At 39.3% G+C, this 15,857-nt stretch overlaps 1 protein-coding gene across 1 annotated transcript in view; it reads left to right on the plus strand.

The window, feature by feature from the left end:
- Positions 1-15,857, plus strand: part of PolQ (DNA polymerase theta) — a 173,212-nt gene that overhangs the window by 86,521 nt on the left and 70,834 nt on the right. Inside the window, exon 17 of the mRNA XM_068229095.1 lies at positions 1,648-4,190. Coding sequence (XP_068085196.1) covers positions 1,648-4,190 — 2,543 coding nt within the window. The remainder of the gene's footprint in view (positions 1-1,647; positions 4,191-15,857) is intronic.

The raw sequence follows: 15,857 nt of genomic DNA on the forward strand, positions 1-15,857 counted from the left end.
TACAGTTCACTTGCCAAAGAGCTTCTTTGATTGGTTCAAATTTTCTCTCGAATATTGATTTTCTGAACTTCCTTCCTTTATCATTTTTGCACATACTGTTGTGTCAATTGCGTTGGTCACTGCCACCTCGATTGTGCATGATTTGGGTGGCAACATGTCAGAATTATTATTAATGAAATGAAAATCCACGGCCTGTTTCCAGTTTCAACCGGGTCAGGAATGGAATAAATGATGCCCCATCTAGCGGCGAGGATAGGAAAATGTGCCGGCTGCCAAAGACTGTCACACTCCTCTGTGGTAGTGATTAATGACTGACAGATGAAATGAAATGATACTGCAGAGTGTTGTGGGAATGAAAGATAACAGAGATGACCGGAGTACCTGGATAAAAACCTGTCCCACCTCTGCTTTGTCCAGCACAAATCTCGCTTGGAGTGACCGGGATTTGAACCACGGAACCCTGCGGTGAGAGGCTGGTGTGCTGTCATCTGAGCCATAGAGACTTGAATTAATTATAATAAAATATTTATTTTAGAACAAGTAAATTTGCCACACAGCCTCTTACAAATTAATCAGAACACAACAATAACATACGCAATCTCTTTTTATTTTTATCCCACTTATTCGCCCAGTACTTTCTGCAGGGCTGTGAGCTTGCATCCGGGAGATAGTAGGTTCGAATCCCACTATCGGCAGCCCTGAAGATGGTTTTCCGTGGTTTCCCATTTTCACACCAGGCAAATGCTGGGGCTGTACCTTAATTAAGGCCACGGCCGCTTCCTTCCAACTCGTAGGCCTTTCCTATCCCATCGTCGCCATAAGACCTATCTGTGTCGGTGCGACGTAAAGCCCCTAGCAAAAAAAAAAAAAAACTTTCTGCAGGAGCAAGGAAAGAGAACATGTTAAATGAGAAAACGTACTATTGAATACACGAATAAAAACTATCTAACTGGGCGAAATGGCCGTGCCTTTAGCGGCGCGCGGCTGTGAGCTTGCATCCGGGAGATAGTGGGTTCGAATCCCACTGTCGGCAGCCCTGAAGTTGGTTTTCCGTGGTTTCCCGTTTTCACACCAGGCAAATGCTGGGGCTGTACCTTAATTAAGGCCACAGCCGCTTCCTTCCAACTCCTAGGCCTTTCCTATCGCATCGTCGCCATAAGACCTATCTGTGTTGGTGCGACGTAAAGCCAATAGCAAAAATTTTTCTTTGAGATTAGTAGATCACATCATTCCAGATTTTGTCGACTTCATTTTTTACTGTGTATAACAATGAAATATTGACTGACTATGGAAACAGAATTTCACATATGCAGAAACTGAGGCATACCATTAAATATATCACTGATCTGTATTGAGCACTCTTTTCTCTATTTTAGCTGTCTGTACCCATCAGATGTAAACACATAATTAGAATCACCATGCTCGTGGAGCATTTGCTACTCTAAGATTTAAATAATATTATTACAATTGTTATTTCCCATTTCTCTTGCTGCTGTATCTTTAAGATTTTTGACCTTAATATGATGGTAACATTGAGGTGCAGGGTACTTGTATGAAAGTATTTGCTCATTTTTAATTCTTTTGTTTTTGTTTGTTTCTATTGTATCCAATAGTAATGACAAAATATTTCTTTTTTATTCTTTATAGAAAGAACTTGGTTTGGTAGATGCCAAATGGGAACCTGTTGAAACTCGCAACGAGGGCTCAGATTATTTTAGCCATTCTGAATGTTCAGAAGTTCTTGATAGTGAGCATTCAAAATTAAGTGAAAGAAGCTTTTCAGGAAATGAAGAGCCTGTAAATTCTGGTTCTCCTGATGTGAAAATTGGTTTTCCAAAACCATCTAGGAAAAGACTTCAGTCTAACACATCACCTGTTTTCCCTTCTGTGAAGAAGTTAGAAGAGCCTGCGAAAACTGAATTAGAAGAAAATGACACTTCATTAGTCATTCAGAAGGAATCTTTAAATTCTAAGCTCCCTGATCTAGAAAGTGCTCAGATAAATGTTCATGATCTATGTCTGGAAACCGATAGAACCTTGTCTTCTATGCCTTCCAATGAGAACTTTATAATTTTGAATGATGAAAATTTGAAGGAAAATCTTAAGAGGTCATCAGTTGACATTTTGAACACATGTCGCACTTTATCTTTTGGATCTGATGTTGAAAGTGAAGGAAATAACGGTAATGACTCAAACTGCATTGTGAATGACGTGAACCTTACTGATGAGGAGAACATCAGTTGTCTTGACTGCCATGAAAACATGAATACAGCAACTTTCATCAGTTCTCAGGATGATGAAAATCTGACCTTGAATGATGATCCAGAATGCAAATCTAATTATTCTCCAAATAACTCCAATACTGATGTAAAGGTCGCCCCATTGTCTAAAAGTAATTTGCATGTTGAAACACCAATCAAAGGTTTATTGGTTGCTACTAAAAATAAGCCACAGAAAAATTCTCCTGTGTGTGAAAATGTTAAAACTCCTTCAAAGAGAGACAGTTTGGATGTATTTTCTTCGCCTTCATGTGAAAACTCTCTTAGAAGTCCAAGTTTGTTTGGAGACAGTATTGTGATTGATACTCAGCTATGTAATGCACTTGATGCTAGCAGCAAGTCACTTGATAAGGAAAGCAAACCTACAGTACCACTTGATGACTCTCCAAAGTTAAAGTTATCAAATCATAAACTGTGTCTTGAATCACAGGGTTATAAAAAAAGTACTGAGAAACAAACTCAGTGTGAGCAAAGTACAGAAAATGTTGACATGTTTGAAATTGATACACAGATATTAAAAGATTTAGAAGGTAGCAACATGTTGCCTAGCTCTGTTAAGGAAGTTGAGTTGCAAGCTGATAATGCTAAGACTACACTAAATTCCAAAGAAATCTGCCGTTCCACTATTAGTCCTGTTGACACCGATAATGAGATCGAGGATAGCTTCATTATTGATACTCAGTTATGCAATGCTTTAGATGTAGATAATTTAGAAGGGAAAGGAACTGTTAAAGGTAGTCCTAGAGGAAAATTGAAATCTCCTGTTAAGATTTCTGGACATAAATTGAGTGTTGGAAAGTGGAAGAATTGCATTAGTGGGCAAAGAAAGAGTACATTACATAACAGAAGAAAACAGTATAATTCTTTAAGTAAGACGTCCAGTAGCTTTCCAAATTCTAAAGTTTCAAGTTCTCCAAGTGCAGAAATTGAACCGTCAGACAGTTTGCATAAATCACAACTTTCCAGAAGTGACAGAAACTTAGCAAAGAGACAGAATTATACGCAGAGTTTGAATTCAAGTATTAGAAAGTCCTCAAAGTTGAAGGTGGGCTTGAGTTCTACACACAGAAGGAAAGGTAAAATTTCACCTGTCAAGTGTACTTATGATCTCAATTTAAACGGTAAGGGCATTGTGTTGACAGCATCTGGTACTAAGAAATTGGAAAGAAATGATGATGATCTTTGGTCAACTTCTAATAAAGATGAGGTTATCACAGATTCATTTCTAGAACGTGCTTTTACAACATACTACCAAGCAGATAATGATCGTAATGAACATGAGGATGTAGCACAGAATGGTGTAATTGACAAAAAAGAGGACAATGATAAGCTTCTTGTATGTGATGGAAGTGGTTCTTTAAAATCTTTGTCTACCCCTTGTAAACCTCGAAGGGTATCTCCACGTTTGATGGCACTTGAGAATAAAATTATTTGTGGTGAATTAAATTCTGTGAAAAAAATTCAGCCACAGATTTCTGGTAAAGAAAATATTGAACATACTATTCCTATGAATGGTCAGATGCTATCTTCCTTATCCAAAATGTCAGAAATGTCAAATTCAGGATTATCTTCATTCAAGAATGGTAGCCCTGAAAGAGCGTCAGGACAGAATAAAACACGGGCAAAGAAGAAATGTCTTAAATTTAACAAAATAAAAAATCTGAGCAGTGGTTCAGAAGATGAGCTTATTTCATCCTCTCAGGGAAAGGTAGGTGCTGTTTGTGATGGTCTTTCTGGCAAAAGGAGTAGTCCATTGACAAAGAAGAAACAGAAGGCAAGTTCCAGTTCACACCAGGAAAAGAAATTATCAGAGTTGAAACAGACAAAGGTAGAGATATTTAAAGAAGAAAATTGTCAACCAGCTGTTGATGGGAGTACTGTACCAAAGGAAACCAAGATTGTAGAAAAAAGGTAAACTTGTTTTATTCTTAAAATTGCATGGTTTAGTTGGTCATTGCAGTGTCTAGCTTGTATAAAATATGAATTGTGTGTAGGGTTGATTGCTAAATGAAGTACTTGCTTTAGTTCTAAAATATTACTCTCTTTACCCATCTTGCTCTGTTATGCAAATTATCACTTACAGTAACTGTTTACCTTGCGAGCAGAGTGACTTGAAATTAATCATTTCATAAAATTAGTACTAATTAGCAGTTAAATACAGGAGGTAATTATGTCTATGCCGGCCACGCGGTGTAGGGGTAGTGCGCCTGCCTCTTACCCGGAGGCCCCAGGTTCGATTCCTGGCCAGGTCAGGGATTTTTACCTGCATCTGAGGGCTGGTTCGAGGTCCACTCAGCCTACTTGATTACAATTGAAGAGCTATCTGACGGTGAGATAGCGGCCCCGGTCTAGAAAGCCAAGAATAACGGCCGAGAGGATCCGTCGTGCTGACTACATGACACCTCGTAATCTGTAGGCCGTCGGGCCGAGCAGCGGTCGCTTGGTAGGCCATGGTCCTTCGGGGCTGTTGCGCCATGGAGTTTTGGTTCTGTCATCGTATGTAAGACCCTGTACTTTCAAACCTGTCTATTAGTGAACAATTTATGAAAACATCACAGAATAAAGGAACAGCAGCAATATTTCAGAGTGATCAAAGAGGGAGACATTCACCTACAAACATATCTCATTTAAATATAGGTAAAATGTACAGGTACTACACAGAAGAAACCACAAAAAAAAAAAAAAAAAAAAAAAAAAGAAAGCCTACATACTCTGTATGTAAAGAAGGGTTGTTTAGAAAAAATATTCAATCAGGAATTTAGTCTATTTTTTAAACAGCCTGATGTTTCTACAGCACGACATGTTGCCTACTCAGATAGCAAAAACATACGAAAGTGTAATAATTTCTTTGTCCAGTCATATCCATAATCCTAAAGCAATGATGGATATTTTTGGGTGGTCTTAAAAGATCCTGAAAATCTAAATTAATTTTTAACATTATAAACCATGATAAAGTGTCAAGAGAAATTTTCGAGGTCTTAAGAAGAGTAAATGAGAAATGGAAGGCGAAGTGTAACGATTATTGAGGCACTTACAAGTACCCTAGAAACTTAAAACTTGGCACCAGAGAAACTGTCCGGCTCCATGGGTAAGTGGTTAGCATGCTGATTTTTGGTCACAGGGGCCTCGGGTTCGATTCCCGGCAGTTTCGGGAATTTTAACCATAATTGGTTAATTCCCCTGGCACGGGGACTGGGTGTATGTGCCGTCTTCATCATCATTTCATCCTCATCATGAAGCGCAGGTCGCCTATGGGAGTCAAATCAAAAGACTTGTACCAGGCCTCTCCGGAGGCCACACGGCATTTCATTTCACCAGACAAACTGATAAAGCCTCCGTGGTTCAGGCAGCAGCACACCGGCCTCTCACCGCCAGGTTCTGAAATTCAAATCCCAGTCACTCCATGTGAGATTTGTGCTGGACAAAGCGGAGGCGGGACTTTTTTTCTCTGGGTACTCCGGTTTTCCCTGTCATCTTTCATTCCAGCAACACTCTCCAATATCATATAATTTCATCCGTCATTCATTAATCATTGCCCCAGAAGAGAGTGAAAGGCTTCAGCAGCCGGCACAATTCCTATCCTCGCCGCTAGATGGGGGCTTCATTCATTACATTCCTGACCCAGTCGAATGACTGGAAACAGGCTGTGGATTTTTCACCGGAGAAACTGATATGCTCATGATCTCTTTAAAAAAAATCCTGAGCAGGCTGAGGTGGAATGGTTCAAATTTGGGATTGGAAGCAAAACAGCATATGTATACAAGCTGTGTAGGAATGAATGAATGTGCAACTGTGAAACAATGAACTAAATACAGCTACTTGAGCTTCACACGTTTATCTGTACCATATCAAGAGGCGGTAAAGTCGTGATTTTATAATATGACCTAATACACTAACAATAGACACAGAATGAAAACAAGTAAACAGTTAATAATAAAACAACAAAATTAAAACTATAACAAATTAAATGAATGAATAGAAAATTAACTGAACATTAATTAGAATCATAGATATCATCATCTGAACACTAATAACGATGGTGTATGGCCTTTGTAATGGGAGAGGCCTAGCACAGGTCTTTAGAGTTGACGCCCTGTAAAAAAAACCTGCGCGTCTGTGAGGATTGGGTCCTATAATGTTGAAGACGGCTCAAACACTCAGCCCCAGAGCCAGAGGAATTAACCAATGAAAGTTAAAATCCCCTGATCTGGTTGAGATTCGAACCGGGGGTCTCTTGAACCGAAGGCCAGCGTACTAACCATTTTACTGCGGAGCTGGATATCTGGACACTGCATTATATTTTTTCCTGTATCTTGTTATTTTCTGCAAAGTTTGCAGACTGATACCATGCGCGAGTGCTGTGTTTTTTTTTTTTTTTTTTTTTTTTTTTTTAAGGTATGGCAACAGCGTCTTTCTCACCTTCCCCGCCTCTCACTACCTGTTGGACTGAGCTCGATAGCTGCAGTTGCTTAAGTGTAGCCAGTATTCAGTGTTCAGGAGATAGTGGGTTCGAACTCCACTGTCGGCAGCCTGAAGATGGTTTTCCGTGGTTTCCCATGTTAATTAAGGCCACGGCCGCTTCTTAACCACTCCTAGTCCTTTCCTGTCCCATCGTCGCCATAAGACCTATCTGTGTTGGTGCGACGTAAAGCAGCTTGCAAAAAAAAAAAATAAAAAAAAAAATACCTGCTGCTGCATGCTTGTGAAGTACAAATATAATCTAAATACTATTTCCCTTGCCTGTAGATGCAATACTTGGTGTTTTTTTGGTGTTTTTCCTTGCTGGATTCTTATTTCTGTAGCATAAACACGAACATAATTTCCTAAATTCGTTGATCATAATACAGTGAAACTCGGTTAAGAAGTTCCCGCCTAAGAAGTGTGATATTCTTGGTCCCTTGATCAGTTGCATTAAGATATATGTATATTTTTCTCGTTTAAAGTGTTCTGTTGTAAATATATTTCCCGCTTAAACAGTTCAGATTTTAGAGCCCCTTGAGATAGAAAACGTCCGCCCAAAGCAGCCCGTGATTAAAACCCTCCAGTCTACGCACAAGTTGCACCCTGTGTTGACCGTTTGCGCGCTCGCGGTGTATGTCTGGTGTCACAGAACATGTGCGGGCCTGCCACGGCCATATGACGTCACGCTATGACAACACGGATAGCAGATGCTCACTCTCGACTTGTGGAATCGAATCGAACCCATCAGTCAAAATTTCCACTCCACCGTTCCATCTAGCGGAATAAAATTGAACGGGAGTCTACGTAAGAAACATAAAGTACGCAATGGATGATTTGATAAAACTTTAATGCAGTAATTTGCGGGCCGCGACAGGGTGAAGCCATTAATCGAGGTGGCCTAAACATTAAAAACCGTAAAGTGCATTTGTCCACAACATTACTGTTAACCTACCACAAAACTGAATTTTCTAACCTATCTGATTTTTCATTCCCTTGCTTATTTCCTTCCAGCCATTCAGTCTTACGTTGTTGCAATAATACTTATGGGCCTTGCCGTAGAGGAAATTACGTTTTTGAACTAAACTGATAAGATTTTCCTTGTCTATTATTAGTGAGGTGAATAAAAACAACTTCGCGACTCTATGCAGGAAACAGCCGATTGGCCAGCAGCCAGCTGATACACATGCCGCCAAACAGCCGGCCGAAAGATCCCGATCGTTTACGAAGTTGAACGAATGTTGATAGCCAACTGGGTGTTGAGGGAGGCACACATAGGCATTGCAATACCACGTGTTGGCATAAAATTGAAAGTTATTTTTAATTTTACCTTTATACGAGCTAAACATTGTATTATCGTATCACTCGTAATTATTATATCGCATTATTAGAACGTAGCACAAGGATGAGGAGACATGAAATAAAATTCTCGCGGGGAAAGAAACTGTTTACGTTTAGATGTGCTAGCGTTGCTACTGCGCCTTTATCTCTCCCATGTAATACCCCAGATACATTTCCATGCACTAATTTCTGCAACTTCGAACCTGTGTTTTTTTTTCTTCATTACCTATAGCATGAAGAGGATTGAAGCGGGAAAATAAACTCAATACTGGCTTGGCCATGCGGTACTTGTGAAACAGCCAGAAACTACGCCCGTTGCCGTGACAACCAGTAGGAATGCAGGGGCGATTTAGGCCTAGGTTCTGAGAATCTCTAAGAGTAAGTTGCTAGATTTCCCATTTGCTGCCGTTATCCTTGAAGCAGGTGTCAGAGGTGTGAGGAAGATAGAAAGCACATGCTAACAAACTGTAGTACACGTCTTGTCTTTGTTCCTTGTAAGCCTAAGCTACGAATTGCCAAGCATAGTGTAGCGTCGTAATTAGTATGAATAGGAGTCGGTGAAGTTAGTTGTACTTGTAATATCAACGTACAAGCTTTTTTTAAGTGAAAATGAGCGCAACTCAGAGGAAAGAGATCAAGCGAATGGCACTAACAATAAAAGACAAAGTGGAGATTATAAGGAAAGTGACGTCATCTACACTTTCTCATGTTGCCTTGGCAAAGGAGCTGGGAATGCCGCTGTCTACTTTGAACGGTATTATAGCGAAGAAAGAAGAGATCTCTGCTTCTGCAGGGAATACTTCAGCAAATTGTAAGGAAGTTAAATATGAAAAGTACGATGAAATAGAACAAGTTCTGCTAATACGGTTTAAACAGCAGCGATGTTAAAACATACCTTTCAGTGGGACTATTATGCAGGAGAAAGCCTCATGCAAATTAAGGGTACCTTTTACCCGCGTCGAGCGGGTGGCTGGAATGCTTTAAAAATCGAGCCGGCATCGTTTACAAAGCCGGCCCCGTGGTGTAGGGGTAGCGTGCCTGCCTCTTACACGGAGGCCCCGGGTTCGATTCCCGTCCAGGTCTGGGATTTTTACCTGGACCTGGTTCGATGTCCACTCAGCCTACGTGATTAGAATTGAGAAGCTATCTGACGGTCAGATAGCCGCTCCGGTCTAGAAAGCCAAGAATACCAATATAATGGTCCGTTATTGGACATTATAAACTTTCCAGCTAACTCATTCTTGGTTGCCTGCGTTTCGCCCTCGTGTGCTAAGTTAGGCTCGTCAGTTGGGACTTAGCACACCACCCAAGACGCAAGGCTAGTGCATACCGTGGAGGCCACTGCATAGGCTATTTGAAGCCACCAGCAGTGCCAATGCACTATGAGAGCTATGTCTCATTACCAAAAATAGATGCCTGCCTGGCCATCAAATGATGTAGATGTTGATTCCCATAGGGAACCTAAAATATTTGTCCTGAATGAGTAAATTTATAATACCAATATAATGGTCCGTTATTGGACATTATAAACTTTCCAGCTAACTCATTCTTGGTTGCCTGCGTTTCGCCCTCGTGTGCTAAGTTAGGCTCGTCAGTTACTGTGCAACACTCTCCAAACCACCTTCCTGGCTGCATTCCACTCTAGTTTCAGGAAACGCTGCCAACAGTATCTCCTCAACAACAATGGAATTTCCTAAATTGTAAATTGTTAGTGGTAATTTGATTATTATTATTATTATTATTATTATTATTATTATTATTATTATTATTATTATTATTATTATTATTATTATTATTTCATCTCATGACGAGACCTGCCATAAGGCAGAATACCTAGATGATGTAGCTGCTGTGTAGTAACAATTCAGTTGTATACGTTAATATTTTTTGTAGTATCATCTTTTCATCATCATCACTTCATTACTATCATTATCTGTATTGGTATTCCTTTAAGTTAATAGTTGTAATATTATTTCTTCTTATTTTTGTACATACAGTACATTGTACCTTATAATCTGGTTAGATGGAAGAGAGGGCCAAATGGCTAATGTTCCCAGAAAAAATGTAATCTAATCTAGACATTTGTTACACTTGTGATAGAGTTTAAGACAAGCTGAATAATGCATGACAAAAATAACTGAATAAAACTGAGAAGTTAGAACATTTGAAAGAAATGTTACAAACTTGGGAGAACCAACAATCGCAGAACTCAGAAGTGGTGATGGTAGATAGCCAGAAGTGTCTTGCAATGCCATTACTCCCTAATTCTCAGAGTTTTTATCTTAGGAAGCTGTGGACACACAAATTATGCTGAACATGACGCAGTATCTGAGACTTCTTTCTGTACGATGTGTTGAAACCACAGGGAGTCATGATGGAAATGAAATAGGATCATGTCCTAAAATGGGCATTAAAAGAAGTAATTGAAAAGAATTATGGAACTTGGAGAGTGTGGTCAAATAATTGTCATCAAAATTGAATTTGTTCAATAATCGTAATATATTATTTGTTGTTGTTGTCTATGGTAGAAGACATGAAAGAGTTAAATCACAAATTTCTTCTTAAGGGCCATGCATATATGTTGATGGAATTCACAACTTAACAGAAAAGAAGAAGAAAAAGTAAAGTTGCAGAACATCTTTACTTACAGTGATTGGATAGACGTTAACAGTGTGTAAAAGAATATGAATGTTCTGAAAATGGAGCTAGATGAATTTAAGAATTTCACCAACTTTATTGGCAATGTCAGCTCCATATTTGTAAGCTGAAAAGGGATATTAATGGTGAAATCTACAATAGCATGCCCTCAAGTGCAAAGGGAGAACTTGAGGGTATTATTAATACCAAGAAAATATGGGTAGGTAAGAATCTGTAATTCTTCTTCTTCTTTTATGACCACATAGTATCACTTCAGTCAGTCCGTCGTTCAGGTCTCTCTGAAGGGATTGTTCGGGCTTTGCGGTCCTCCCAGTAATTCTTCAGATGCTCCGTTCTTCGTGCCCTTTCCTCAGTTGAAAATATGCGTGTTGTTGGTTTGTTTTGTGTAAGGGTAAAGCAGAGGTTTGTATTCTTGAGTTTTGTATTCAATTTTATCTTATTTGTGGTGTCTTCTGTCCTGAGGCGTATTTCCTTCAGATCCTCTCTTACTTTTCTGATCCATTTACATCCTGTTGTGGTATTTTTTGAGACGAGATTGTGTTGTACTTGTTGTTTCAAAAGTCTCGAATCCTGCATCATCATGATATGTCCAAAGAACCCCAGTCTCCTCTTAAACATAGTATCTGTAATGGGTTCTAGCTTTTTGTACATGACTTTGTTAGGTATTAACCGCCACTGTCCATCTTTCTGGTAATTTTTGTTGATGCAGATTCTTCCAATCCTCCTTTCAATTTTCTGAAGTCTGTCAGTCTTTGATTGTTTATTCGGGTAAAAAGTGTTTCTGCTGCATATGTAGCTTCCGGTTTTATAACTGTGTTGTAGTGTTTTAATTTTGCACTTATTGATAGACATATCATTTTGTAGATATCCCATGTTAATTTTTGTGCTTTAGCTAATCTATATGTTCTTGTTTGGATTGAGATTTTTTTCATTTATATGTGGGCCAGTACAAGGTTGCACTTGACAGTTATAGTTCATGTTGGCATTACTACAAAAAATAATTGAAGAACGTCACCCGTCAATCAGAACGGCCAATCCATTCCTTTTTATGTCAGATACAGTTATGGATTTTATACATATTAGTTCGTATTTAATTCTGTAGAGTGCGTATAACCTTTTATATACTTGCAAAAACATGAGCATTTCTTAAAAAATTGTAATGTTTAAGCGAGCTGCAAAATAAAGATGAACTATTTTCATTTGGTTGTTGTTGGCAATATGGCCAGTATAGTGGTGCCATCTATAACTACCTTTACTTCCGTATTGAAGTGTTGCCGCTTGTCTGTCGTTGCTAGCACAGGGTCAGGTGTGATTCGCACATTGATGAAAGTGGTGTTTTTTTTGTGAGATAACTGATTTTCTGTAACTAGTGCAGTGCGATGTCACGGAAATGACAATATGATGAATCGCGAAGTGATAATCCTTTGCACCGAGGAGTGCTCCTTAATAGTCAGGCATGTGAATTAGTGCGGAGAACTCGCGAGTTTTACGAGAGGGAGAGGGAATTTGTACGCTTGCATGGTCGTCCCTCTGTTCCTGCAGATCAAGTCGTGGAACGTACAAGTCAAACATTAGGGCTTTCAAAGCAGACTGTGGTTCAGAAAGGTGTTCTCCTCCAGGAACTGAAGGAAAAATGGACTGGGAAACCTAGCAGTAGCAGAAACGGGTCTGAGAGTTGGGGACTTGTTTCTTAGCACTCCAGAAAAGAAACGATTTAAGCCATCTCCTGTAACAGGAATTGATTCTTTCCAGGCTGATGCAATACATAGACACGTGTACGATTATTACAGCAGGAGGGAATACCCTGTGGTGGAAAAATTACTAGTCTCCCTTAAACAGAAAAATCTTTTCTCCGGGGGTAAAACTTCCTTAAAAACGGTACTGCAAGCCTTAGGTTTCAGATACAAAAAACTGAACGGAAGAAAACTGTAGCTTGAAAAGTCGCACATCGTGATGGCTAGGAGTATTTTTTTAAATAAACTTGTCGGTAAGGATCTCCACGAGATAATATGGTTGGATGAGACGTGGGTGAATGCTGGAGAGTGCATTGATAAATCTTGGACTGATGACAGTCCTAGAAGCTCCGGTAATCAACCGACTGGGAAGGACGCCAGATTAATAATAGCGCACGCAGGTTCATCCAGTGGCTTTGTGGAAGGTGGTCTTCTAATGTTCCGATCGAAAAAAACCTGTGATTATCACGAAGATATGGACCATGTTCGCTTTTTAGATTGGTTTAAGAAGCTCCTGCAACAGCTCAAAGGCCCTTCCATTATTGTTATGGACAATGCACCTTACCACTCGGTAATAATGGACAAGACCCCTACTTCGAGCGCCCGTAAAGAACTGTTAGTAGAATGGCTGCAGGCAAGAAATATCCCAGCGCATATGGGTATGATTAAATTAGCTTTATATGCACTGGTGAAACAAAACAAACCGGTTTCACCGACGTACGTAGTCAATGAGGTAGCGAAGGAACAAGGACACGAGGTTGTTAGGTTGCCGCCGTACCACTGTCACTTCAACCCTATTGAATTGGTATGGAGTGATGTGAAACGTTACGTTCGCACAAATAACAAATCCTTCACAATTACTGAAGTGGAAAGACTGTTCCGAGAGGGTATTGCTCTAGTGGATGCGGCTTCTTGGAGAAAGAAAGTTAGCCATGTCGCAACATTAATTAACTCATTTAAATCTAAGAATTTCATTTTGTCCGTATTGAACTGAGAATGGAAGATAGATGACACATTTATAATCCTCCCTCAAAAACCTTAATACCATTGATCATGACATTAAATTTACCTTAGAATCAGAGATAAACAACTCCATCAACTTCCTAGACCTAACAATCAATAGGCACCCCTCTTCGTTCACATATAGTATCTATAGAAAGCCCACTCAAACGGCCACTACTATAAGAAATGACTCGCTACAACCCCAAACACACAAAGCGGCTACATATAATAGCTTAGTAGACCGAGCATTCAAAATTCCGATGTCAAGAAAAAACTTAAATAAAGAATTGAACACCATTCGCTCTATAGCAAAATTCAATGGATATAATGAATCCTTTATTGAAAGATTAATCAATAAATTCAGACACCGCCCAAAAACCACCCTAATAAAAGACAATACTAGCACTGCCACGTTTTCCACATTTACCTTCAATAAAGAAATTTACAACGTCACTAACGTTCTTAAAAAACACAACGTTAAAATAGCCTTTCGTACTAACAATAGAAGCACAGAGATCCTACACAACTCTTCATCAATAAATAAAAGTAGTCCTTTTTCTAAATCAGGTGTATATAGGTTTTCTTGCCAAGACTGCAAAAGTTCTTACCTAGGGCAAACAGGACGCAGCTTTAAAATCAGATATGCAGAACATGTCAATGCCATAAAACACAACCGTTTTTCCGCGGTCGGCCTACATATAAAAGAATTTAAGCACAACTTTACTGAAATAAATCAAGATCTTGAGGTTTTAGATATTCTAAACAAAGGTTCTTTCCTAGACGTCACTGAAAACCTCTATATTCATTTAGACCAATATTTCAATCCCAACCTAAACTTAAATGATATCTCAGAGAAACCAAAGATCCTATTCGACTTTCTCATTGAATTTTTCAAAAACATGAATATCCCGAAAAACAGATCTGTCTTTCAGATTATGCATAATACCTTGTCACGCCACACACTTTCACCATATCACCCTCCATACTTCCCCTCCTTCCACTCCTCCTCCCCTACCGCTCCTTCCCTCTCCCCTCCTAATCCAACAATGGCCGCTCCCCAGACCTAAACTATCCAACACGCTCTGTTCCTCTTCATCTCGCGCCATAGCTTTACCGCCTTATGTCCCGCAATAAACATCATAGAAACCTGCCCCCACCCTACACGTAACGCTGCAACAATACACCACAAATACTGGCACAGTCAACCTCCAAACTCTCAGAAAACGTATTCCTTAATACCAATTTTATATTCTTGTCGAGCTGAATACCGGACCTGTGAAGATTACAAGATTATTTTGTGCATCTACTGAACGGTGGTGTTAATGAAGCTATGTAATATAGAGAGAGACTTCCAAAGGTGGTTAAATGAAGAAGTTATATCATGTTCAAGATCATGCTTTCACATCTCTGCACAGTATTTAAAATACAATTTACCGTTGGTCTTTATAGCTATTATTGAGAGTGAAGAATTTCCTGTTGTGTATCTTTATCAGGAACTCAAGGGAGACTTCATTAGTTAGTCGGAACATAGAAAAAATGATGAACTCTTCTCAGAAGAACTCTTAAGGTTTCACCTTACTTTTTCCTGCCTGCTGGCTCTTCAGAAGTGTGTGCGCGTGCGTTTTGTATTCAGGAATCATTCAAGGCAAATATTTTCGCACTGCAAGATGTGTGGTTAAGGTTATTTTTAATACGTATAACTTTTGCTTTCTCAACGATGCATTTGTTTCTACATTCGTCCCTGTTTTTATCTCCTCATAAGATGTGTATTGTTTAATGTAACACCTTGTGTAAAAAATTAGGTTAAATGAAGAAGTTATATCATGTTCAGGATCATGCTTTCACGTCTCTCCACAATATTTAAAGTGAAATTTACCGTTGGTCTTTATGGCTATTGTTGAGAGTGAGGGAGAGTTTCCTGTTGTGTATGTTTATCGGGAACTCAAGGGAGACTTCATTAGTTGGTCGGAGCATGGAAGGAATGATGAACTCTTCTCAGAAGAACTCTTAAGGTTTCACTTTACTTTTTCCTGCCTGCTGGCTCTTCAGAAGTGTGTGCACGTGTGTTTTGTATTCAGGAATCATTCAGGGCGAATATTTTCGCACTGCAGGATGTGTAGTTAGGGCTGTTTTTAGTATGTATAACTTTTGCTTTCTCAACGATTCATTTGTTTCTGTATTCGTCCCTGTTTTTGTCTCCTTGTAGGATGTGTATTGTTTAATGTAACGCCTTGTGTAATATAAATGTCTACATGCTAGCCTATTTCCCACATTTTGGCTGATGATGACGCCAAACAGCGTCAAAACTAGTTGCAAGTGCAAATATATGTTATAAATAAACTATAACATTTTTGTATTGAAAAGGTGGACCCTTTTAAGTCTTCCT

This window comes from Anabrus simplex, chromosome 8 (assembly GCF_040414725.1).
Source record: "Anabrus simplex isolate iqAnaSimp1 chromosome 8, ASM4041472v1, whole genome shotgun sequence".
Lineage (NCBI taxonomy): Eukaryota > Metazoa > Arthropoda > Insecta > Orthoptera > Tettigoniidae > Anabrus > Anabrus simplex.